We start from the raw sequence: 26,231 nt of genomic DNA on the forward strand, positions 1-26,231 counted from the left end.
CGTAAGTACATGTCAATATTGTTGTTAACCAATACAATGAGTGTTTGAAAAATAAAGGTGCTGTGAGAGGAGAGGGGATGGGCCCTTGACCATGACGTTTTACGTTGTCTGCTGATGCCTTCACATGCTGTCAGAAATATCGGAATCGCAGCCAATCTGTATTGCATGGACCATAGATGTGTAATAAGAATAATAATAACATGGACATGGACAAAGCATATGCCTATTAAATATGAGAGGGAGGGGAATATGTATGTTACATTTACGTTTAAAGTGCTCATGATATTACTGATTTATTGTCTCACTTGTTATTGACACACTTGAAATACTTAAAAAGGACACCAATGTGCGTGATCTCTCTTTTTTATTTTTTACAAAAATAAAAAAGCGGCCAGTACTCTAGATCAGGGATACCCAATTTGCTTTGTCTGGAGACCACTTTTGCAACATGACAGGAGACCAGGGGCCAGTTGCAGCAAATTCACATAAATCAGGTGTGTGCAGGGGCGTTTCTAGAATCAAGACATTTGGGGCTCAGCCTGGACCTTTCTGGGGGTCTGTGGGGATCCTTCCTAGGCACTTTTTCTCAACAATCAAGCTCTATATTGATGCTTTTTGTGCACCCTTGTATCTTATTTATGTAGCCGGTGGACTTTAGTGATGTCTGCGTTGTGTTGATATAAAGAGGCCCAGACCATGGATATCTTTGGAGGTGATCAACAAACAAACTTGAGCCCCTTTCCCACAGAGCCCAACAGCACAATGGTGCCATGTTACAATCAACTAAGCACAATGAAACAGAGAAAACCTTCCTGTAAGCAAGTGGCGAAAACAAAATCTTACGTCAAACACAACCATACAAACTCAAGCCCCTACATAAATTAAGCGACACAAGATTATGTTAGCAGAAAATGAACTTATAAACGTAGCTTAACAGCACTAAAACATGGAAATGACCACAGGAGCAATGTTGCTTACCTCTCCCAGGGATTACAACAGCAAAAGGAGAGAGGTAAGGCAGGAGACACCCCCAAAGGTGAACATAGGGGTACCAAAACGAGTATAAAACTTTTCACATATTGACTATGGAGGCCTAAGCGTGTCAGGTAATAACAACTGAAACAAATTTCATTGAATTATAATACGTAGTATTACAAAATTACAAATATTACCTTACTTCAACCATTTGCACTACTTCATATCTGCTGCTGTTGGTCATTTGCACTACATGCACATCACGTACATCCCATAGGCTCCTCTAACATGCACCTTGATCACTGATACTGTTACAGTATTGCAATACCGTCATTGACTGTAGATAGGTTTGGATTATCTTCTTGAGTGTCCTGTCTATTAGGTTATACTGCTTAGTTTTATTCTTACTTGTATTATTAAAATTTAGCTTTCTTTTAGCTTTTAAAATGTATGGCATTAATACGGGGTGAGAGGGAAACAGCATTTCGATTCTTCTGTATGTCCTGCACATATCGTGAATTGACAATAAAAAAAACTTTTGAGCTGCTGTATAATTGTCAAGTCGAATCAGTTTATCTTTATTGAACATTAGAAAGTGATTTTGGGGGTCATCTGGCACCATATCCCGGGCCAGATTAAATTGAGTATCACTGCTTTAAAAGGTCCTGTTTTATAATTTGGTCCCCGCCTGGTTGTATTTATGACGGTGGCGTCATGTCCGAGTTTACGTGGAGCACCTGAACGCAGCGCCAGTGTTGGGGCTCTGGATTGAGGACGTAGCACAGACACAGCTTCATCTACTTCAGGGCACCGACGCTTACACCACAGGAGGTTGTTTATCCGCGGCTGTTGTTTTATCCTAACAAACATCATAATGGACGGACATGTTTGCAACATCCAGGTGCTTCTCCGGGCTGCTGAGTTCCTGGAGAGGAGAGAGCGGGGTCAGTGTTTTATCCTAAGTGTCAGTGTACAGGGGAGGAAGTTGCTTATTGTTAAAACAACAAAATGCACAATGAAGCGACTCCAACTATGCATGCAAAACGTCATATAGACACATGATACGGTGCATTTGTGCGAGAAATGATCGAGATTTTTGCTGGGAGGTTATTCTGGGCGATCTTTCCCATTTGACTCAGTGACCTACATATCGGTCCCATTATTGTACTCAAAGGCGCCAATCTGCTCCAGTTTGAAAATGAATCTGAGCGGCGGTGATCGCTCATCACGCTGAATGAAAGTGAGGCAGGGGAAAGCTCTACTATAAGTTTCATTCATTGTTTTCACATTACAGGCATTGTGTTGGGCATTTCTATTTGTGAGGCTGCCGGGAGCTGTTGTATAAGAGTGAATAGGTGGAGGGTGATGGCGCCAAAAACAAAACGTACAGCTGATTGTGCTGATGACAGCAGGCTCTCCCTGTCGTCCCTCTCCTTTTATAATAAATAAAGATATATAAGTATATATAAATATAAATTAATCTGTTGCACTAGACTTCACTAACACTAATAATGTAAAAAAAAATCTATTTAACATTGCTGCCTTTGTATTTCAGGTTATTGTCTAACTCAGCTGTGATGTATTTTTCCTGCACAGAGGCAGAACATGGATATGCTTCCCTCCTGCCCATCAGTCCAGATCACTCTGACAAAAGAAACAAACAGAAGAGCAAGAAGATCTCTGCAGCTGGTGGCAATAGGTGAGCATATTGCATAACACACAACTGACAAGAGGGTGTGGCTGCAGTGGGAAGTCTGAGTTTCAGTTCTGACATAGCACTTTTTTAAACATGAAAACCTCACTAAATGTGGTTGCTAAGCAGCAGATATATATATATATATATATATGTAAGAGCTAAACAAACTGTGTCTTTCTATAACTGCAGGTCAGTTCACAACGAGCTGGAGAAAAACAGGTAAATAACTGCTCTAAGTCTGCCACAGCAGATTACTTCATATGATGGCAACAGTAAGAGGAAGCAACAATCGTAAACACCCTGTTTTCACTTGCATTGATTAACGGCGTCTGTTGTTGCTTGCAGGCGAGCTCAGCTGAGGCACTGCCTGGAGCAGCTCAAGAAGCAAGTTCCTCTGTCGTCTGACTCGATGAGGAACACCACGCTCAACCTGCTGAGACGAGCCCAACTTCACATAAAGGTAGGCACAGCGACACGGCATCGGACTGGTACAAGTCCTGGTTGAGAGCAAAGTGTGGGGAAAGTAAAATTAACTCTCAGATAGTGTCCTCAGAGGGGTGCACCTGTTAGACTAGAGCAGTGGTTCTCAAATGGTGTGCAAATCCACGTGTGTTGTATGGTTTTGTGATAACCACACATTATTATTATAATATATGAATTATTTTTTAACTGACTATCAGTATGTTGTGCACACCCATTGCATAATAAAGAGGAAATCTATCTAAAAAATGCAATTTAATTTAATGTTATTTAAAATAACCTTCATGGGAAACCTATTTGTCACCATTTGCACATAGGCGTTATAAGTGTGTGACACATCACATTATCTTATATTATTTCTCATTTTAAAGGATGTGTAATTGGTGCTTTAATGTAATTTAAAAAGTTTGAAATTAATTCTTGAATCATTTTGCTGATAAATATTTCATAAGTAATAGTTCGTTGTAAATTGTTATTTGATATTAGTACATAAAAAGCATTTTTGTCTTGATAAGAGTGATAACATGTTATAGAGGATATCGTGCACAAATATAAATACAGGTGTGCCCTGAGATTTTGGCGTGCCCTTTGGTTTGCTTTGGGCGCAATAGTTTAAAAACCACTGGACTAGAGGCACAACTCTGATGACTAAAGACTCAATTTGTCAAAATCAAAAAAGACTTGCAACTCGATTTGGACTTTAACACCAAACATGACTTTGTTTAGACTTGAGCTTTTTGACTTGAAATACTTAATACCTTCCCCCGAGCCCAAAGATTAAAAGTATGTTATTTTAAAAGTGCTGCACGAATCAATTCATTTCCCTTTATATTGGTAAATCAAGTAACATTAACGCTATTCAGTTCCAGCAAGTCGACACCTAATTCCCTAGATCCACTTTGTTTGAACAATCCGACAGTATCCAATCAAGCTGCAGGAGAGAACAGTGAAGAACAAACCTTCACAGGCTTACTGAGCGCCATTTAGAAAGACATTATACCAAAGATAATTTTGTTTGCGTACAAAAACTATGGTGTTGATCAACAAAGATTAATTGCAGTAAGCAAAACGTGCGGGTCCACATTTAAAGTTAGCAACCACTACTTAGCTAATGTTAGCTGAACAGCTTAGCTAACTTTTAAATAATATTATTTTAACAAGTAAATGCAAATTTTAAAAAGCCCTCATGATTTTTGTAAGTTTAACATATTAATATTCATGGCATTACATTATGAGAAGAGTGCATTATGACTTGTTTTGGAGTTGACACGTGAAGGTTTGGACTTGAGACTCGCCTGATTTGACTCAGGACTTGAGGGCAAAGACTTGAAACTCTATAGTAGTGTTGTCTGTGTCTGTGCCTGTGTTTTCCACCTTTGATACGATACCTTGACAAATATCAGCGTCTGATACCACAGACATTGAGGGCAAACAATTTCAAATGATTATTAAAAGATAAGTAAGTCTATAACATGGCATAACAGCAGAATGACTGTAGTGAACAACAAGAAGCGAGAGTGAGAAAGAAACACAACTTTATAGTGACTTGTAACACAATGACTTGGTCCCATCTCTGATACCGTCTGCCTGGTAAATCATTTGCCATGTGTCTATTTTCCTGTGCATTTGCAATCAGTGCTTTGTGGTCTCCAAATGCTTGTCCCGTCTGTTGTGTCTGAGGTTTGGTTTATGTTTTTAGTCCCCTGCTCACTTGTCTGCCTCTCTGCTGTCTCATTTCCAGAAGCTGCAGGAGCAGGACGAGCGTGCGGAGCAGCTGAAGGGCCGCCTGCGCTGGGAGCAGAGAGAGCTGCGGGTTCGGCTGGAGCAGCTGCAGAGAGGAACGGAGAGGATGAGGAATGACAGTCAGGGGTCCACCATGTCGTCCGAGAGGTCGGACTCCGACAGAGGTAGGTCTCTCCTGATGCCTCACCTTTCTCTATACCTTAAAGTGTGGTTACAGATTTTGTTTCAATTAGTACAACCGCACATCCAAACCATTCTAATTTTTGTCTTAATGCTATTGGAAGTTCCAGTAAGACTATATACAGTCAGGTCCATAATTATTTGGACAATGATACAGTTGTCATCATTTTGGCTCTGTACACCACCACAATGGGTTTTAAATGAAACAATGAATACATGCTTAAAGTGCAGACTCTCAGCTTTCATTTAAGGCTTTTTTCACTTTAAGGGCTCATAAGTATTTGGACAAACTAACATAATCATTAATTAAACAGTCAGTTTTAATACTTGGTTGCAAATCCTTTACAGTCAATGACTGCCTGAAGTGTTGGACACATAGGCATCATCAGATGCTGGGTTTCTTCCCTGGTGATGCTCTGCCAGCCCTTTACTGCAGCTGTCTGCACTTCCTGCTTGTGTTTTGGGTGTTTTGCCCTCAGTTTTGGCTTCAGCAAGAGAAACGCATGCTCAATTGGATTCAGGTCAGATAATATGACTTGGCCATTGCAGAACATTCCACTTCTTTGCCTTAAAAATGTCTTTGGTTGCTTTTGCAGTATGCTTCAGGTCAATGTCCATCTGCACTGTGAAGCATCGTCCAATGAGTTTTGAAACATTTAGTTGAATCTGAGCAGATAATGGTGCCCCAAACACTTCAGCTTTCATCCTGCTGCTCTTGTAAGCAAGACAAGACTTCACTAGAATAAATACAGAGGGTTTATCACAAGATGCAAACCATTGGTTAGCCTTAAAAATGGAAGGCCAGATTAGAGTTTGTCAAAAACCATCTAAAAAGCCTGTACAGTTGTGGAACAGCATACTATGGACAGATAAAACAAAGATCAACTACCAGAATGATGGGAAGACAAGAGAAGGAAGAAGGGAAGGAACTGCTCATGATCCAAAGCACACCACCTCATCAGTGAAGCATGGTGGAGGTACTGTTATGTCATGGCCATGTATGGCTGCCAGTGGAACTGGTTCTCTTGTATTTATTGATGATGTGACTGCTGACAAGAGCAGCAGGATGAAAGCTGAAGTGTTTGGGGCACCATTATCTGCTCAGATTCAACCAAATGCTTCAAAACTCATTGGACGATACTTCACAGTGCAGATGGACATTCACCTGAAGCATACTGCAAAAGCAACCAAAGACATTTTTAAGGCAAAGAAGTGGAATGTTCTGCAATGGCCAAGTCATATCATCTGACCTGAATCCAATTGAGCATGCGTTTCTCTTGCTGAAGCCAAAACTGAGGGCAAAACACAAGCAGGAAGTGCAGACGGCTGCAGTAAAGGGCTGGCAGAGCATCACCAGGGAAGAAACACAGCATCTGATGATGCCTATGTGTCCAACACTTCAGGCAGTCATTGACTGTAAAGAATTTGCAACCAAGTATTAAAACTGACTGTTTAACTGATGATTATGTTAGTTTGTCCAAATACTTATGAGCCCTTAAAGTCGGGGGACTGTGTGAAGAAATGGTTGTAATTCCTACACGGTTCATACTACATTTTTGAAAAAAGCCTTAAATGAAAGCTGAGAGTCTGCACTTTAAGCACGTATTCATTGTTTCATTTAAAACCCATTGTGGTGGTGTACAGAGCCAAAATGATGACAACTGTATCATTGTCCAAATAATTATGGACCTGACTGTATAACAAAGAAACCTTATCCCAAATATTTCTATGTCTCTTTATGATTTGTAGATAATGCACTTTGGTTAATCATACATTAGCATGGACTACTTATTAATAGGAGTTTATGATGTCTACATTTTACTAATGTTTTCTGAGCAGCATGAGTTGAACAAGAGCTTAGCAGTAATTCAAAACTCGCAATGGGGAATAGTATTGTGACGATGTGATTGTATTTCCATACCATCATACAAAATTCTGTCATCCAAATGAAAAGTCAGAAGTTAAATTGAAGAGATATCATTAAATTAGATAAAATGTTTGGATTTTTTTGAAGTGCGATTGTATGAGGAATTTATCCAGAGTCAGTGTATTATCTACAGTAAATGACGGTCAGTGTGTCCCAAGTTTGGAGAAGCAGACAGGAGTACTGCAACTGAATCTAAGCAATGCACTACTGTTGATGGGGGCAGAACCAAAATGTTTTTAACCACCTAGAAAAAGGCCCCCCTAAAACAATCACTATCAGCTTTAGTGTACTCTATATTTTGAATATATTCTCAACACTTTACCTTGTGAGAGCCCCTTCTGATGGGGAACCGAAGCCGTTATCTATGCTGCCCTTAAAGGTACCAGACTCCTTTGACATAAGCAGTAGCTTTAACTCACTGAACATGGGAGCTGTTGGTCTACCGCTGCCTCATTTAGTTTGCGTTTTTGTGTGACTTTTGTGTTGTATAGGGTTAATTTGGATTAACTAAAGTCATACAATAACACAAACAAACTACTTATCGAGGCAGTGGTAGACCAGCAGCATCTGTGTTCAGCGAGGTAAAAGTACTGTTTTGTCAGTGTAGTCTAGTGGCTTTGAAGGCAGCATAGATGGCAGCTTCGGTTCCCCGTTGAAAAGGGTTGTCTGGCAGCGAGGTAGAGTGCTGAACCGATTTTTTTTTTAGTGGCTAAAATACGTGTTGCTGCTGCTTAATATCATGTTTGATTGAGATCATATCACCCAGATCTAGTTTGTTAGTTCAGTTAGAAGTGAATGTTCTCATATGTCCTTCCACTAATGGATTTGGTCTCTGGTCGACCCCCTTACAGAGGACGTAGAGGTCGACGTGGAAAGCATCGTGTTCGACTGTGTGGACTCTGACGGACTGAGCATTACGCACACAGGTGCAGACCACTGTTACTCCAGCATGGACAAAGCCTGGCTATGACAGCATCAAACCTACGGTAACTCATTAAATGTCACCTGGAACAGGACGAGGAGGAAAACATTCCAAAAACAAAACAAAACAAACAAAAAAAAAAAAAGCCAGCGGAGGAAGAGGGAGAATGGAGGAAGATGTTAGTGTACAACTGAACACGTTTTTTCTCCCAGAGGAAGTAACTTGACATTCTCTTTTCAACATATGTCAGACAACAAGCTAAATGATAACGTCATGAATGAGCTGTGTCCATTTGCACTGAATAGCAGTTAAAATCACTGGGCTGGGATGGATGTAACATTACGCATGTATGTATTTTCTGGCATCAACCGTTGGTGGCATTACTTTGCGAAGCTGCAGGGTGTCTGTTACTCACAATGACTCAAACAGTTCTTCTCATTCATCTTTAAGGGCTTTTAAAAATCCAAATAAGGGCTTTTTTTTAAAATTCAAACCTCTTAACTTATTCTTTACTACAGTATGTCTACGCTGAATTCTGCCTTAAATCAGATTTGGTCTAGTATTCCATACAGCTTTTTCCTTTAGCACTAAGTCCGTATGTCACGTGTAACACGCACTTAAACATTTAATCTGTGCTTATTATTGTTCTTTTATGTAACTTCAGTAATGTATTTTTCTTCTGTTGCACAAAACGTCCACACGTAGCACTTGTCGTGTTTCAAAAAGATCATGGGTATATCAAAATGAAAACAGTGAACTGAAATTAACTGGTCATATTTGCACATTGATACCTGGCAGTTAATATACTCTGACAAATATTCATTTAGTTGTTTTTTTTTTTCTTTACACAACTCAGTCTGTGATTAAGTGCAAGAACTTTGATGCCTAAAATGTGAGCGCATGTGGAGATTGGCACGATGACAGATCCAGTTTTATTCACTGCTAATACGAACTGGTATGCGTCTGACAAGTGTTCATTGTCACACCTGTGCAATTCATCGCTTGTGTCAGTTATGCATGCAACGACTTCACCACAGTCAGGCAGGTAATGTCTACTTGTAGTAATTATGCAATTTATGCTGTATTACAAGTATGTATCATATTCATTGCTATATATTTAATAACTGAAGGTGCTTTTTTCTGTATTTTTGTATATGCAAGATGCCTTATTACCTTTTAATAGTATGTATGCATTCATCTGTCTCTCCGCCCAGTAATATAATGTAGCATTTTTTTGTACTGGTGTAAGCTTTTTTTTATTGAATAAATATTTTCTATATTTATGTGCCGTTTCGGATTTTATTCTGATGAAACTAAATGGTTCCCAGCTTTTTTCCTTTTCCTTGTGACCCTCTAAAACACAGTAATGCCTGTTGGTGACCCCTCTTAACCAGTTGCATTGTATTTTTGCCATCATAATTTGATATTACAGGAATCTAGCAACCCCTCATTTATGTAGCTAAACAAATCCCACTGATTAAAAGACATCACAGTATGATTGTAACAAAGGAACTGTCCCTTTATTGACAAGCTGATATTTGATTGATACAGGAAGAGCATATTGTTGCATGGGGTTGTGTCATCAGACCTAAGCTGAATGTACCGTACATGTTCGCCTTTGTACATGCATCTAAATTAAGCTGAAGACACTGATGTCCATTGTGACCAGATTTTACCACTAATGCTAAATGAGTGTATCTTATCAAGCTATGACTGCCAACAATATGGACCCTTCTTCAGTCAGTGAAGCAATCAGTCTTGGTAGGATGATTAACAGGGTTCCTACGCAGGATAGAAAAGTATGGAGATTGATTTGAGTCATTTCCAGGACTGGATAAGAATGGAAAAGAAAACTCTATGAAAAAATACTTGTGATTCCAGTCTATTGTCATTCTGTTCTATAGAATATAAAATTCACAATTTCTAAAAAATAAACTGATCATATAATCAGTGTTTTTCATGGCATTTGGAACAAGCAGCCAGAGAGAGCTTGATGTCCCCGAAAGCAAGGCAAGGAGTATGGCGTTCGACTGGACACACACTCCTATGCAGAGCTGCCTCTATGCCTCTACATACAGCCTGCAAAACAGCTCCGCCCGAAGCGCCTTAAAACGGTTGCAAATCTGGACATCCGCCACCAAACTGCTTTGAAAACGTGGCGATATCTTTTAATTGCATATATACATAGCATCACAAATAATCAATTATTAAGCTTGTCTAAACACAGAGGAGTTATGCAGTTATGTTATTAACAGAATAGTCATCTTTGTGTTAACTGTTGTCGCCATGGCAACCGAATAAACAAGGCTGCACAGATGCCATTTATTTAACTTTTTTTAAACTCATTCTAGCTATTTGTACTCAGATGTCAAATATGATGTGAGAAATCTTCACAGAAGTCTGGAAAAGTAGAGAAGTTTGAAATGGGAAATGTGTAGGAACCCTGCATTAAGGTGTGGCTGGGTGAGCTGAAATAAAATATAACACGACAGCAACAAAACATACAACAACAGACACATAATTTTGCATTGATCAGATATTCCGAGCTATGCTAATTTTAGCTTCTGAAGAAAAAGTCATTACCATTACAAACTGACATACTGAGATGAACAGAGTAAACTGAACGCTGTTGATGGGCACAGAGGTTGAACAAAGGTCTGAGGATCAGTGTCAAGGCAAAGTGCTATTATTATGTCATGGCACCCAGAGCCATATTCAACCATTCTTTAAGATCTATCTATGGTGATACTGAGATGACCTGGTATCAAAGGTACAATATACCCCAGGAGGCTGGAACAGGCTCTTGAAGCCAGCTCAGGCCTTTTATGGTCCACCCACCATTTCAGTTCCTTACTTCCTCATAGAGGCGTCAACCCATGACCGGGAACAGTTTGTCTTACCCTAATGCTCGACTGAAACATGAGGGGGAGGTAAGAGTAAAGCTGTCCCTGTATAAGCAGCAAAAGAGCCGATGATCTCTGCAGTGCGTCACACGTATTGTTTCTTCTGGGCCTGTGAGGCGAGGTCTTTGGCTTTCTCCTTAGCCGCAAGTGCTGTCTCTCTTGCTCGCTCCGTAGCAGTCTCTGCTAAGGTTCTGGATGGAGTTTCACCTACGAGAGTCCAAACATATTGGTTATCATATCGGTTATGTATGTATTTGTGTGGAAAACCTTTGCTATCACTTAATATTAAAAAATAAACAACATATGCTTTCGTAACATTTCAACTATTCAAAAAAAACTGCATTGACTTTCTGCTTGTCTGCGTCAGTGACAGGGATATTACCAAATGCACATCAGTGCTTTGACAGGATACAGGTAGAGGTGGATACACTTTTAATACCAAACAAATATATTTTCTTATGTATTTAATACCTGTACTTTGTTTGGACTCAACTGTAACAATAGTGACTGCATATTTGCAGCTAGGGCAGCACGATGTCAGATTTTTTCTCCAAAATTATCGTGGCCAAAAGAGTTCATGATAACATTACTATAATATCTTTTTTGGATGGTAAATGAATTACACTCTAAATATGACCGTGGGGAGGAGAGAGAGTCTGTAACCATAACCATACAAAATCTCACAAAAAGAGCAATTACACTTAATGAATAGTGAGAAGGCAACCAGATGGCGCTGGGGGAGGGAGACAAAGCGAGAACAGAAAGAAACAGAGATGGTTTACACGATATTATCCTATGTATATTATTAACATGATATTAATATTCATATTTGTAAGAATTGTTTGCATTTTCGATTTTACAGATTTAAACTCACACCGAATTGACTTTTAAAAATTAAAATCATACTGTTAAGCTACTTTACTTTCAGTTTTAAAATGAACAAACCATTTTACGTGTATGGCCTCATTACAGCCAAACTAAATATTGTAACCTTGCAATAAATAAAGACTCGGACTTGGAACTCCACATGTCGACGTTAACATTAGTGTTGTCACGATACCAAAATCTTTGTTTCGGTACCAATACCAATATGAATTTCGATAATTTTCGATACTCTTCGGTACTTTTCCTAAGGAAAAGTCCTTTTGGATACAAACCTTTAGAACAATAAATAGTAGGGGTGTAACGGTACCAAAAAAATCATGGTTCGGTAAGTACCTCGGTACGGACGTCACTGTTTGGTAACTCAAATGTTCCATCAAGTTTGTGTTGTCTCATGTTGTCTCCCTTTGCGAGGCAGACTTTCTCTTGTCTTTTTTCACGTGCGCCAGCTGCGAATGTTGATACAGGTGTTGTCATACACACCACTTGCGCAATCTGTGCTCCAACAGGAACAAGAAAGGCGTTTGTGTGCATAAATGAGTAAAATAAATTAACTAAATTAATGAATTGAATCAGTTTCAAAGTACTGGTATTTTCCGAATGCAGTACAGTACCGTTTGGAATACTCTAGTACCGCGGTACTATTTTAGTACCGGTATACCGTGCAACACTAGTATTAACATACAACTGAAATTCCATGCAATGTACAAAAGAGTCATCTTGACTATTTTGTAAATTCCCAGAAGGTAAATGTTCCCCACTTTTTCTCTTATACCAACATTAACAAGTTAAAGAATGACTTTGTTATTTTTAAACCTGGATTCTTCTACCAATGTTTTTGTGTCCAATTGACTAATAGGAACAACTATTTAGAAATTGGTCCAGTGTTGAGTAGGACTGCTGCAGCTGTGAGATAGGCTGTAGTGTGAACACTTGGGGCACTGTCAAAGTATGTCCACTAAAAGTGCTTTTTTTTGCCAATGACAGGCTCAGACTGATATTTTAAGTTTCTGACAACACTAAGGATGGGATCCCTACAGAGGTAGACCTTTTTGTGAAAGAGTAAGTTGACCTGAACAGCCTCGAAATCGCTAAAGCCAAACCAACCAGACTCCATTTAAATAAATGGTAAATGTATCATTGTAAAACACACTTCATACAGTCTACAGAAATAAAACCAAACTACCAAAAACTGTCTTGGTTTGTCTTTCCACTGTTCAAATCGTGACCAGCTCTGGTTTGGCTGAAATAAACCCTCAATTCACCCAGTTAGATGTGAAAATATTCTGGCTCTTTATAAACTGAGTCTGGTGGCTTTGGTGAAAGTGATTTCAGGGCTGTTTCTGGTTCAACAAAAAGGATCTTACTCTTAATAAAAAGGTCTGTCCCTGTATGGGTGCTTTCCATTATGTTGTCAGACACTTAGAATAATAATCTGAGCTTGTCAGTGGCAAAAGCAAACACTTTAGTGCATCTATATTGACAGTGTATGATTGCCCTGAGTGGTTACATTGCAGCCTGTTTCATGGCTACCAGCTGCAGCCTTTTTGCTCAATACTGGTCCAATTTCAAAAATTGTTGTTCCCATTTGTCACGTCAACACAAAACATGGGAAAATACTAGGGTCTAAGTTGAATAATAGCAGTGTTATCTTTAAGCTTCCAAATCTCCAGTTTTTGGATTTGACTGATGTGTTTGCTCAATGAGAAGCACAGAGTTTTTCCTTTGAACCCCATCAAACATTTGTCCATCTTGTAACTTACGTCTGCTAACCTAAATATTAACAACCTAGCTTGCATCAGAGAGCTTGTACTTCTTAATCAGTCCCTTATCATTGCAGTCACTACTAACATTGACCATGCCTTCATTCCACCAATTGATGCAAAGCACTAAAGGTTGACGTCATTATTACTGACAATTTACCTTGCATTTTGGCCAACACGTATTCAAAGCCTTTCATGGTCTTTGTAACACTGGTCTTGAACCTTGCAAGACCAAATTCCTGGAGAGAGAAAACACAGTCAACCCAGATAAAAATACACCCACTTAGAAAGACAATAATGTGCCAGCAACCTATAACTCACATCATCACATACGTACTAACATACCTCCTCACAACCTGAGGACAATAAACAGCCACTCTGATTCTGTCATAAATAATTCAGACACCTAAGTTTTGGCAGACAGCGTCAACTGCTCAGCTGTTGCATCTTAACGCTGTGTATTATGTTTCCAATTACAGAATGAAAGATAGGTGGGTGAGTCTCCCCTTCAGACGCCCCACACCACTTTCCCTGGGCTGTTACATAGCGTGGCGCTCCACTTTACTCCACTGACCTGAATAGCTCTAGTGAGTCCGTAGACATTGGAAGAGATCCAAGCTTCTCTTTTTATCTCAGTCCAGCTGCCATTGTCGGGGTTAATGTGGTACTCGCACCGCTCTTCCACAGACTGGGACAGAGAGAGGAAAAAACAAACAAAAGCAACATGAGGCCGTGTTGTTACTTTGTGCAATGCTGAGTGCCTATGGAAGCAAATGCTGTGGTACCATGAGGCGAGCGTGGCTGATGTTCCAGGTGAGTGTGGTCATGGTCCTTTTCTGAGGGTCCACAATGGAGTCCTCGATGATGTACGCCGAGCTGGCCATGTGCTTTGGAAGGTACCGCTCCATCCAGCGAGGCGCTCGGCTTGTTTTGGTCAACAGACGTCTGGAAATGAGGCAGTTGGTTGGAGTAACCTCTCGGAAGATAATGTCCTCCGTCAAGACATGGTTACTGTGGGAGAGAAGGAAGAGCTTTGAATTAATACAAATCCTCTGTGGAGGGCTTATAAATAATTCTGTCCCTTATTTTATTCAGTTAAATAGTATAGTTTAGTTTATTTTATACGTCACAAATGGGAATAAATTCACATGACACATTCCCAAAGCTCAAAGTGACATCTTCAAATTTGTTGTTTTGTCCAACCAACAGTTCAAAACCCAAAAGATATTGCATTTACAATTACACAGAAAAGCAACAAAAACTCATATTTGAGAAAATGAACAAGCAACTGTTTTGTTAGATAAAAGACTTCAAACAATAAATCAATTATCAAATTGTGAGAGATTTATTTTGTCAATTAACTGCTTGATTTGATCATTTCAGCTAGAGCTGTGACTAACAATTATTTTCACAACCAACTGATCAGACGTTTGATTTACAAAATGTAAAAAAAAAGAAAAGAAAAACACCCATTACCATTTTCATGTTCATCACAAAGTTGACTTGTGCAAATGTATTGTTTTGAATGCCCATCAGTCCAAAACCTTAAGATCATGCAATCTACTATCATACATCTGTATAACTATCTATAATAACACTAAGAAAACCAGCAAATATTCACAACTGTGAAGCTAGGACAGGTGTATTTTCTTCATTTTTATTTGCAAAACAAACAAACAAACAAACAAACAAACAAACAAACAAAAAGAACTGATGAGTGGTTTCATAAAATGTTTGCCTGTTGATTGCTCTAAAGATATATTGTACTAAACCTGTGGTGGAAGATATATTGAGTTCTTGAGCAAGAGTATCAGCATCAGAAAGTGAAGTTTGTTATTATTGTTATTAATTTACCTCTATTAGTACTATGTTTATTAATATGCATATTTAGTTTTATTTACTAATTGTATTATTATTTACATCATGTGTTTTCCTCTTATTATTTGCACAGCCCTACTCTCTCCTGTCTCTTCTTTATCAGCTATAAATAGACACACACTCATTGGCATACACACAGGTGTCCTACATAATCACCCTGAGTACAGTAACAACAACTGGTTTGTATATCTATAGTGGCAAGAATACCATTCTATCATTCTTGTTTGTTTTGTATATTCCCATTTCCGTCTACCCCCATGTATGTATTGTATGTCAATAACTTGATGTTTAGGCATTTCCCTTTGCACCAGTAAAAAAAAGAAAAAGTGAAGTCTGGTTAAGTCAGGTAAAGTCCTGAATTCATAATGTTACTTCAGTAGTTTCCATTTGTATGCCAATCAGTACTTAAAAAACAACTCCCAGGAGGTGGTGCTTCCACCACCAGCGTTATGCACCTGTGTGTTGCACACTGCCAGTGACTAAACTGAGATTGGTTACTTTTACCAGCCTGTCCATTGTTGCCTCATATACGCTGTGATGAAGGTCTATCAGACCGAAAGCTCAACAATAAAGTGAAAGTGTGTGGAAATCTTTTCTTCCACTGCAATAGATATACAGAAGTATTAGCACCAACATAAACTTAAAGAATTAATAGTAAAATAACACCTCAGGGGAAAAAATTATATTACATCACATTACTGGACTATTATTACTGAAGCAGTGTGTCACATTTATCAGCTGATCATTTGTTTAATATGTAAAATCACAAGCTTCAAAGTGAAATGTAATGGAGTTGCAATATAACCCTATGGGCCCTAGGCATTTTTGGGGTATTTTTACTGCCTTTACTTTTAAGCTCATATCACAGTCATTATAAAGGCTACATACACATGCTATATCTTTTTCAGGACAATCTGGGCTAACCAGATTTGCCATCATTACATGTCCTTCTATGTGTCTGTATTTTATATTAATTTTTATATCAATGAAAAAAACAAATCCGTATGACTAAATTCTTACATTTTTACATGTATCTCACCATAGCAAGTTGAAAAATGACATATTCTACCATATATGAAGAGGGGAGACTCTCTGGAATCTGGCAATATAAGAACCATGATGCTGGGACATTCTGTCACTTCACAGTTGTCCAAAATATGTAGTTTGTGCCAGGCGGACATGATTGCCAGTATTTTTTCATTATTGCAAGAAATTCCATTGACTCATTCACAAGTCAAAAATGTGTTTTATCTGAAAGAAACATGCAATTTTTACATCTAAGATCATAGAAAAATAGTCAACCAAGTGCAATGATGTCCTCCAAGATAATATTTGCCACTTTGTTTGGAGTAAACAAAGTTTGTTGTTGTTTTTCAGTTTCAGTTATATATTGGGGGGGCATTTTGGGCATTGGTGGGGGGGCACGTGTCCCCCTCAATGTATATGGTGACTACAGCCCTGTCATGCATGCATAATTAGACTACAGTTGTCTGGGTGCGCAAAGGTGAAGTGGCTGGTCTTGTCATACAAAGTTTGATGGAGTGTCAACTGGACAATATGGAGATATTTGCATCTTGAAAGCCAGACTACAAATGTGGATAGACAGGGAGAAACACACGCAAGCCTAAGACGTGGTAAGATACGATATTCCTCACTATATGAAGTGACTGATAACAAGATCTGTATAATGGATTGTAAAGAAATTCGTCAGGTTTTTATTTTGTAGACAATTAATCTGGATTTATAGCATGATGAGATGACAGCACAATGATGTGTGTGGTATCAGTGGAAAGCTCTGCTCCTGCACTTTCATGTGATATGCGTGGCATTTCTGTGCGAGCCTGCATTCGCTAGTAATCCATCCAACAGTAATGTGTGTGCAAAGCTGTATGAAAGCTCTGTTATACATTATTTTAGTGTAACTTTATCGTTTTTTTTCGCTGTGAAAACATTGGACTACCGACAAGTGACCTTGTCGGAAAGCTACAACTCCGCTGTTTCACGTGACATGCGTGGCTTCTCGCTATGACGCACGGTCGCGGAAAAAATCAATAGAGAAGAACAGGTGTGAATTTGGACGCACTATGCGTTGTTCGGGCCCATAGGGTTAAAGTACAGTAAAATAAAAATACTTAAGTAAAGTGACAAAAAAGACTTACTGCTTAAGTCAATACACTTAGTTATTTTCCACCTCTGTTTATACTTAACAGAGTGCAAATATTGAGACCAATGGTTGAGACATAATCCCAAGTATTTATGCTGTGCAACCTGGATAAAGGACTTTATGCAAGACAAAAGGTAAAGAAGCATCCAGACGACCACTGATGGCCCCCTCACCTGTAAGGGTTGGGATATCGCTGCCAGAAAGCAACACAAACTTGGTCCCAGGTGCTTTTGAGCAAACCTGCGCAGCAGAAATACTTCACCATTGTGCCCTGTGTTTCCTCTGGCAGTCCGTTACCCTGTGGAGATGCGGAACAAACAAAGCGGGTTAGTTTGCTGCGTTTGTGTAACTTAGCTTACAAATAAACTCCGGACGACCCCGAGGCTAACTGCAAACACACAACAGCTATTTAGACGATTATGGAAGTTCGTGTTTGTGTACTCCATAGTATCAACAAGCAAGATAAATTATTTACAAAGCAGACCGTTAATTATCTGACTTAGTTTGGCAGAGAAACGCATTTTCCCGAACTTTCCAGCTAAACTCTAACGTTACATAGCAGCTGTCAGTCAGCTAAAAATATATTACCGAGCAAACCCCACGCTGAGCTTTCTAGGGTGGCTTATGACATGCAATATGGCCAACACTAACAGCATACACCGATGAGCACGTAAACAGTAACTGGCTGACATCAGGTACACCGTTACTGTCACATTTGTCACGTCCGCTCTCCTTAGCTTCCTCGAAAGCATGAGCTAGCCTAGCATGAAGCTAACCTTATGAATGAATAGCACAGTTAGCACAGAGCTAGCTTTCACCGACGTTTAACTGGCGAATTAACGCGTCCATTTAAAAGGCAAGGGTAGTTACCTGAATGGCGACAGCATTCAAAAGAGAAGTATTCGCATGTTAAACTCCTGTCGGAACGAACTTCACCGTGCGGCCACCAGCAATTCATGTCAAACGTGACTCGGACCTGAGGGAAGGTCAAACTCCGACGTCACATCCGGTAGGTGGAGCAAATGCGGCGTCCATTTTGAACACTAGAGGGCAGCAGGCGACTGTGCAAAATGCAACCACAGCATTTATTTGACGTCCTAAGAGTGGATTTAGATGAAAAATATTGGGTCAAATGTCATGTAATGCTGTCAAAACAACTAAAAATGGCATCTGAAAAGTGACCTTTAACTTAAAGGTAAAAAAGAAACAACAACATTATGGCAGTTAATCTGATTTTGCCTTGCTATTTTTGGAAATACAATTTATCCCCCTCAGCACTCTGTAGGTTACTTTGGGACAGATGGATAATCTCTTACGCGTACTAAAATCATCCCTCCATCATATCTCCAGTCTGCAGCAAAATCTTCACACATTAGCTCCCCATGGGTTTAATGCCATGGGTCTGAGCTCAGCGTTCGTCGGCGGGTAGTACCAATAAAGACTTAAAGCTTCTATAATAATATACAGTAGGCTACATAAAGGAATATAGGCTAAGCCAGGAAATCAGTGTGTGTGTCAAGAACCAGCATTACAAAACCAATACATACATCTCTGCTGTAAAAATGAATCACACTGAGTAGGCCACGTTTGTCTGGTTGTTCATCGAATGCTTTATTGGCTGTTATTGACCCACTGGTTCTTTTTTTGTTTGGTTAAAAATGAAGTCTGAATGTTTATGTGTGGGACTCTGATTCACTCCAATGTTGTGAGTGCATTGCTTCTAGTTTACTTTCTCGTAGACTGTCTTCCCATCAATAAATGGATTTTCCAGCTGTCAGGGTCAGAGAGTTGAAGTTTATCTTTCCTGTATTAGTCTTAAGTAAGGAGGGTGCATGCACCACAGCATGGGCTACTACCCCCAGAAGTTTTGAGTAGTCTACTTATGGTGTCGGCCTTCAATACTTGTTGTAATGTACCACTATTTTCAGTTTTACTCTGCACCCATTACAAACATTTCCCTTACTCCGTCCTTACTTGAATCAACTCTGCCAAGGTCTGATTATTTGAAACACAAAACATAATTTCTCCTGTTGGTCAAATGAACTCTGGGAGTTATGTGCGCAGCGGGTGCTCAGTATGTGTGCCCAGAGGCTGTGTGGTTGATGAATGTTCCCGTGTTCATTATTAAAAGACCACCAACAAAGGACACTTCAGCAGCCAAGTGTAGAATAGCATGTTTCGTCTTCTTCCAAATCCCCTTTTTACATATTCTCAAAGCAGCTGCCCAAAATCATTTGACGAACATATCAAGAACTCTCACACACAGTTCAGTGGTTTTTGATCCCATTCATTTGGACGCAGAGTCCTGCTGGCCTATCTAATCCTGAACAGCTGGTTGCCAGGTGAACACAATTAACTTCCTGGTTGGACAGAAAATAGACTCCTCTGGATTCCTTGGACGAGGATTCAATGTTACTCTGCCAGAACGTTGGAATTAATCCGAAACGCCGCATTTGGATTAATTAAGCGGAAGTCATCCAAAAAAAAGAAAAACAAGTGTGAAAAACAAAACTTGTTCAAACAGTCACAATAATCACCTTCATCCCCTCAGTTAGTAAGAACACATTAATAGCCTCAGACGGTGTATGCAATGGAGTGCATAATTAATTGGACATTACTTACCAACAAGAGTTCTGCATTACAGGAGACACATAATACATTGTAACAAGTTAATTAACACCCCAGTAAACATCTTAAACACATATTTGAACAGGTTTGACAACTGTATTTTCACTAGTACCATTCACAAAGGAAAGAAGAGCCTTACATAAAGCAATTTGCATGCAAAGCTTTGAGCCCTCTCCAGTGACATGGATACTCAAGATCAGGCCATTCAAGTCAAAAGGCATCTTTTTTTGAACCACAGGTGCCACAAACCAGAGCTGCGTTTGCTGTGTTCAGTCACATCCTACAGGCTTTTTGAAATTGTGTTTATTTCATACAGCAGTCGGAGGGTGTCCGCCATTACGGCCATTCAGAGTCAGCCTTCTTGTGGAGCGTGTCCTGAACGAGCCCTCAGGGTGGAAAGAATCTGGCTTATCCTCGCAACGGAAGACCATGAGGAAGCCATTCCTGTAGTTTTTATTCATCCACCCGTACAGGACGGGGTTGGTAAATGTCGAACACATAGCTATGATATGGAACACTGTGTATATCAGTTTGTACTCCTTAAACCTGAGCACCAGGTCCAGATCACTGGCCAGCTGAAACACATGGAAAGGCAGCCAGCAGATAGCGAACACCACCACCACCAGCGCCAACATCTTGGTGGTCTTTTTGCGGCGGTTGATGCTGTCGTTGCGGCTGGACGGGCTGATGTGATTCTTCAGTTTGACCCAGATGCAGATGTAAGCGTAACTGATGATGGCTAAAGGAAGAATGTACTGTAGGAGCAGCATTGAGAGGCTGTAGATGACTCCGTCCCTGCCGGTCCCATGGGGCCACTTCTCAGAGCAGACAGCGATACGCAGGTTGATGGAAGGGATCTCTTCATAGCGGTACTCTCTGAAGATGGCCAGGGGCGCTGCCAGGACAGCAGACATAGTCCAGGTGAATGCCATGATGAGGAAGCTGGAGTGCCATGTGAGGCGCCGGCCAAGGTGGAAGACGATGCAGCGATAACGCTCCAAAGCAATGACAGTCAGGGTCAGGATGGATACGTGCACACTCAGAGCCTGGGCAAACGGCACCATGTGGCACAGCACAGCCCCAAACTTCCACTCATCTAGCAGAGTGTAAACCAAAGTGAAGGGCAAGCAGAGAGTGTCCACCAGGAGGTCTGCCAAAGCCAGGTTGGCTATGAAGAAGTTGGTCACTGTTCGCATGTTTTTATAGCGAGTAATCATGTATATGACAAGAGCGTTCCCCAGCAGCCCCAGCAGAATGATTAGGGAGTAAGCTGTGATCAGAGTGATCTGGACTCCAAGGTGCTTGGTGATGTCTGTGTGGAAACCAGGTGGGTGTAAACCCAGGCTGTCGTTAAGTAGAAACCAGGGCTCGGTTTCAGCAGCCTCCCCTTCGCTTGTGGCGTTGGATGTGTCTGGTGGGCTCATTTTATTGGTAGATGCCAGATTGAGGCTGTGCCGACACCTGAGGAGAAAAAACACATACAAAGAAATGATTTTCTGACACAAGCCGGGCAGAGTAGTATTCCCAGCAAGCTCTGAAAAGAAAAACGCCAAAGGTATTCATTGTGAAAAATACTTCAGCTTGAGGTGTTTTTGTTTATTTCTCACTCTCCTCTCCAAGGTAGGATTCCTAACTCACCTGATGTGCATTTCATGTCACTGCCAACACCACTGTCGGATATTCATGCTGCCACCAGTCATTTGTTTTCAGCAGGAGGATGTACCACAAGCTTCCATATGTATCTCTCCTATGTGCAGGTGTCCCAAACAACAAGTGTGAGTGTCTGAAGCAGCAATATGATCCCTCACCGGCTTCCCATTTCTTCTTTATGCTCCAGTGCCTAACAAAGAGGAACCCTTACTGGGTTTGAACCCTGGGTCTCTTGCCTCCCCATCCATTCTCTCCTTCTCTTTATGCTCTACCATACTCTCTAGCATTTAAAGAACAAACCATTTATTCTCAGTATAGAATGCACTGCAAGAGCTTTGACAAAAGCCAACCTCTAATGAAATGTTACTAAATCAAACCAATACACAACTATTTAATTACTCTCTTCATATCACCTGGAAGGGGTATTTTGCATTATAAATGTCACACTGTTATTAAATCCATTTTGTATTTAACTTGAGAATAATGAAACAGTGCAATTTTCTCTAATGCATGCAACCTAATTATTAGAACAATTTCCTAAGATTGCATTGAGGAAGTGGATGTTCTGAAAAGCTCAGAAAAAGAAATCTGCACACCAGTAACAGAAGATAATCAACAGAAAATCATCTCTCTTTATACACACTTGTTCCAAACCCCTTCCCCCCTTAAGAAAACAGAACATTTTTCTATGCAGAGCTATTTATGTTGAAAATGTCTTTGCCTGTGGCCAGGGTACAAGTATTTGTTTGGTTATAGCATGCAGTTTTTCTGAGGGACACGAACACCTGTGCCATTATAAAGGCTAAAGGAAAATGATGAAGGAAGCAATGTGATCATGAGGAGTCAGGCAGTTCAAAGCTACATCATTAGAGCTGCCGACTGCTCTCAAACACAGTCTGCATCTCATAAAGGGAATATTGTGTGGTGTGCCTAATTTCTGACAGAAAGATCAGCCCTGGTTGTTACACAACAGCATGTTGGTAAGGAAAATATTCTCTCTTTTCAGTACTTCCTGTAGTTCATTATCTTGTCATTTCTGTCAATTTACCTGCGAGACGCTGAGAGCTGCTGCTGAATACAGAGAGGACATTTTGTCATGGCATGTATAAAAACTACTCTCAGTGTTTGACTGCGAAATCTCCGCATCCTCATTAGATGGATGCTAATTGCATTAAGTGGCATTAGACCCAGACACAGGCTTTTAACAAATCTGCAGGACTCATTTTAAGTCCTAAAAACTGGAAACTTTTGTTTTTCGAGTGCTCAGACTTTGCAATTTTTATTAAGTTTTCCTCACGGAATTACTGAGACACCATTTAGCGAGAGGTCATCACTTTGGTGACAGACACTCTGGGGATCCTGTAGCCTATTTTTTGACAGACCATCAGACACACCACAGCTCACTGACAACTCTCTCCTAAATGGCTTCATTTACAATTAAATATCCTCTCATGGAAAAGCATATGTATGCTTAATGAACCATATTATCCTCTCTGCAACTGACTTTAAGCATAAAAGGGCCTAGACAACAAGTGTGTAGGCTACGCACAGTCTGTGTGTGATGCGCCTCTGAGCTGCTGTGCATATTGCAGAAATTAAAACAGCCTCTGGGTTCCTGGAGATTAAAGTACACATTATAAAATGTCAGGCCTAAAGGAGAGGGAAGAATCACGGATATAGAACCTACACACTGTGAGTCATTAAATGACTTGCAGGATAACTCTGAATCTATAGGGATCAAACTGGTAATGGCAACTACAGTGTTGCAGTGCCAATGAAATAAAAAGCATGCATAGTCTGCCTGTGCCCTCTGTCACCAGAGCAGACAGCCACACAGGAGCACGCAGTGGGGATTTATCGGGCAGACTGCAGGCGACATGTGTACTTTGCAAAGCATCAGTAATTTGTCAAAGCACCCTTTCTGATCAGCGATGGTAATCCATAACTTGAGGCGAGCTGTCATTGAGGAATATGTAACCATACATCTGCTGGGGCAAAACACAAAAAATAAAAACAAAAAATGAACCGGATTCTGGTGAACTCTGCGCACTGCCATCAAATTATGAACAGATACCGTCGTGCGTAATTTGTCGCCATTTGTTTAACTTACTGAATAGTGCGCATTCAAATGTCTCCAAGTGAGCTCCCAAAGATTATTCAACCGGCTAGACATGTGCAAATCGCTTGCCTCCAGCGCAAATAGTCACCTGTAGTAGCCACGTAATCTGGACACTTGTTCCTTTTCAGATGTTCCTCTCGTATCCAAATTACGCACATTTAACAGTTTCAGCAACTACAGGTTACGTTACGCAAACACCAGAGAATGCAATGTCTTTCTCCTCAGGGATACATTTGTCACTAAAGTAGCATCGCAATATCCATTTAAAGTCTAAATGAACGCTATCCACGCATTAATTGACTCACCTTTCCCACTATATCTCCTTTGGCAAAGCAGTCTTCACTCGAGAGTGGCGTGAAACAAGGGGGGAAAATCCCGAAGCTCCTCCCAAGCTGTAGCGCCTAGTGCGCATCTTGTGGCTCGACTGTGCGTTCCTGAGGCAGGTCCACAGGATCCAGTGTGAGCGTCCTAATCAGTGCCAGGGTCTGTCACTGGAGCCCTGCGCTTGCTTCGCGGATCACATTTTAAAGTGCAGGCGTCTATGTTATTTCATTTCCACTGCATTACATGGAGAAAGAAATGTAATTAAATGTCACAGAGTGTCACGTTAAAGTGCCAACGCAGAGTTACGTCACTGAGTTGGTTTTATCTCCATTAATCATCTGTGTTTAAATCCCAGACAGGCTTTGGGGCTTCTTGTTCGAAATCTTATTCATGTGTACAACTTTGAATGAACTTTGGAACAATTCAGGATTGTAAAACAAATCCACATATATTGCTTTATTTGAGGCTCCATCATTGTCACAGCTGATCTAATTTCAGCAATCACATCAGCAGCACTAAAACTAAACTGTTTTGCTGTTGTGCAACAAGCCAGTGTTGCCAGATAACTGCATGATATCAGTGTTGGATTTAGCTGGGAAGACAGAGACACAGACCTCTCACAAGTTGATTTCTGCGAGCCTCAGTGACACCCTGAAATAGCTGATAGCATTGTCGTGCACTTGAATAAGGTTTGGATGGGAATTCAATCAATATTTTAATATTCTGGGTGTGTCATTCACCTGAATGATTTCAATTCCTGTGGGAGGTTCTGAATGAATGAGGTTATACTGCAGTGTGCCTGGAGCCATTTTCCCTTCATATAATGTCGCAAAGCTATGGGAGGTTTGTGAAAAGATAGTTGTCAGGACATTTTTCAAGGCTGATTTTGGTGTTGTGTACAGTACTAGCCATTTTCAAGGTGTGCAATAAAACCCCAGACCCACTCAGCAGTTACCTTGAGCTAAGTGCGATTCACAGTCTTGTTAAAAATAGACACAATAATACGCAAGCAAAATAAGAATGAGGATGATAAGATGCATTTGCAGCTCCTTTGACTGGTTGAGTGAATTCACCTTGTAGATTGAGGAATGTGGAAGCGTCATCAGATTATTAAGGACCTGAAACATGCTGTCACTTTAAATTAGACATGAACAAACGAGCTTCAGCCACATCCAAAAACCACTGTCGCCCACTAAGTGTATGTTTTGTGAGTTTGATAACAGAACAGAATGTCTCCCTTGAGTGTTGCCTCTGCATTTCCCTGGAGCTGCTAACAGTTGCCTTTCACCCACCCCCAGCTCAGATTTATAGATCTGGGAGCAACATTTTATGAGATCCTCGGATTCTCTTGGTGGGATTTTATTTAATGACGCAATAATTGGTGCAGTGATTGACTCAGAACCAAAGATTACCCTTATTGATTGGGGCAGGCTGCCTCTCTGCCTCAATTTATTCTTTCAATTATAAGAGCCGTCCCCCAGCCTGCATGTGGACTGGGTCACTCCACAGTCAAGGTTGACACTTCCCTGAGCCTGACAAGAATGTGTTACTGATAAAGGATTTCTGCCCTTGCTACATTTTGCTTATCTCCAGGGGGCTCTGAAAATGGTGAGGAGGTTTTACAGTATGGCTGTATAGACAATTACTGTACAGTTTTGTGTCAGTTAAAGTTAAACCAGTGGTAGGTCTTTGCAGCTCCATTTATCCACCTGTGCCCATATAAATCTACATGTACCTAATTAGTGTGTTGGACTCCACTCCATGTGGCCTGGGATTCTCTATTTATGGTCCACTGCTCTCCATCTGATCAGTGTTTCTGCTCAGGTCCTCTGAGAACACTGGTGCCACTGATCTGATGACATGATCAGAGACCGTGGCGTCCTCACGTCGCACAGGCACAAAACTCACAGTGCACACACTGCTTGGGTTCCTGTCTCTATCTGTGTGTGTCTTGTCTGCAGGCTGTGTGAATTCAAAAATGTGAGAGTGGAGGACAG

The 26,231-nt window shown here is 40.5% G+C and overlaps 3 protein-coding genes across 4 annotated transcripts; 1 reads left to right on the top strand and 2 right to left on the bottom strand.

Annotated features, from left to right (window-relative positions):
* Positions 1 to 1,725: 1,725 nt before the first annotated feature.
* mxd3 (MAX dimerization protein 3) lies at positions 1,726 to 8,084 on the top strand. The gene is made up of 6 exons (XM_033633630.2): positions 1,726 to 1,919; positions 2,572 to 2,674; positions 2,861 to 2,890; positions 3,017 to 3,131; positions 4,893 to 5,058; positions 7,853 to 8,084. The coding sequence occupies exons 1-6, from the start codon at positions 1,850 to 1,852 to the stop codon at positions 7,969 to 7,971; spliced, it is 603 nt and encodes a 200-aa protein (XP_033489521.1). The 5' UTR covers positions 1,726 to 1,849; the 3' UTR covers positions 7,972 to 8,084.
* Positions 8,085 to 9,421: 1,337 nt separating this feature from the next.
* prelid1a (PRELI domain containing 1a) lies at positions 9,422 to 18,516 on the bottom strand. Its single transcript, XM_033633629.2, has 6 exons — positions 18,384 to 18,516; positions 17,687 to 17,811; positions 14,257 to 14,482; positions 14,046 to 14,159; positions 13,632 to 13,710; positions 9,422 to 11,033 (listed from the first exon to the last, which is right to left on the bottom strand). Exons 2-6 carry the CDS (start codon positions 17,776 to 17,778, stop codon positions 10,912 to 10,914), a joined length of 633 nt encoding a protein of 210 aa, XP_033489520.1. The 5' UTR covers positions 17,779 to 17,811; positions 18,384 to 18,516; the 3' UTR covers positions 9,422 to 10,911.
* A 789-nt stretch (positions 18,517 to 19,305) lies between these two features.
* npy7r (neuropeptide Y receptor Y7) lies at positions 19,306 to 24,594 on the bottom strand. 2 transcript variants are annotated; one of them, XM_033632771.2, is made up of 2 exons: positions 24,216 to 24,594; positions 19,306 to 21,602 (listed from the first exon to the last, which is right to left on the bottom strand). In XM_033632771.2, the coding sequence occupies exon 2, from the start codon at positions 21,563 to 21,565 to the stop codon at positions 20,450 to 20,452; it is 1,116 nt and encodes a 371-aa protein (XP_033488662.1). In that variant the 5' UTR covers positions 21,566 to 21,602; positions 24,216 to 24,594; the 3' UTR covers positions 19,306 to 20,449. The 2 variants fall into 2 exon arrangements, with proteins under 2 accessions (XP_033488662.1, XP_078025389.1); XM_078169263.1 differs by lacking the exon at positions 24,216 to 24,594 and adding an exon at positions 21,780 to 22,582.
* Between the last annotated feature and the right edge of the window lie 1,637 nt (positions 24,595 to 26,231).

The sequence above is a fragment of the Epinephelus lanceolatus genome, chromosome 7, assembly GCF_041903045.1.
Source record: "Epinephelus lanceolatus isolate andai-2023 chromosome 7, ASM4190304v1, whole genome shotgun sequence".
In the NCBI taxonomy this organism is placed as follows: Eukaryota; Metazoa; Chordata; class Actinopteri; order Perciformes; family Serranidae; genus Epinephelus; species Epinephelus lanceolatus.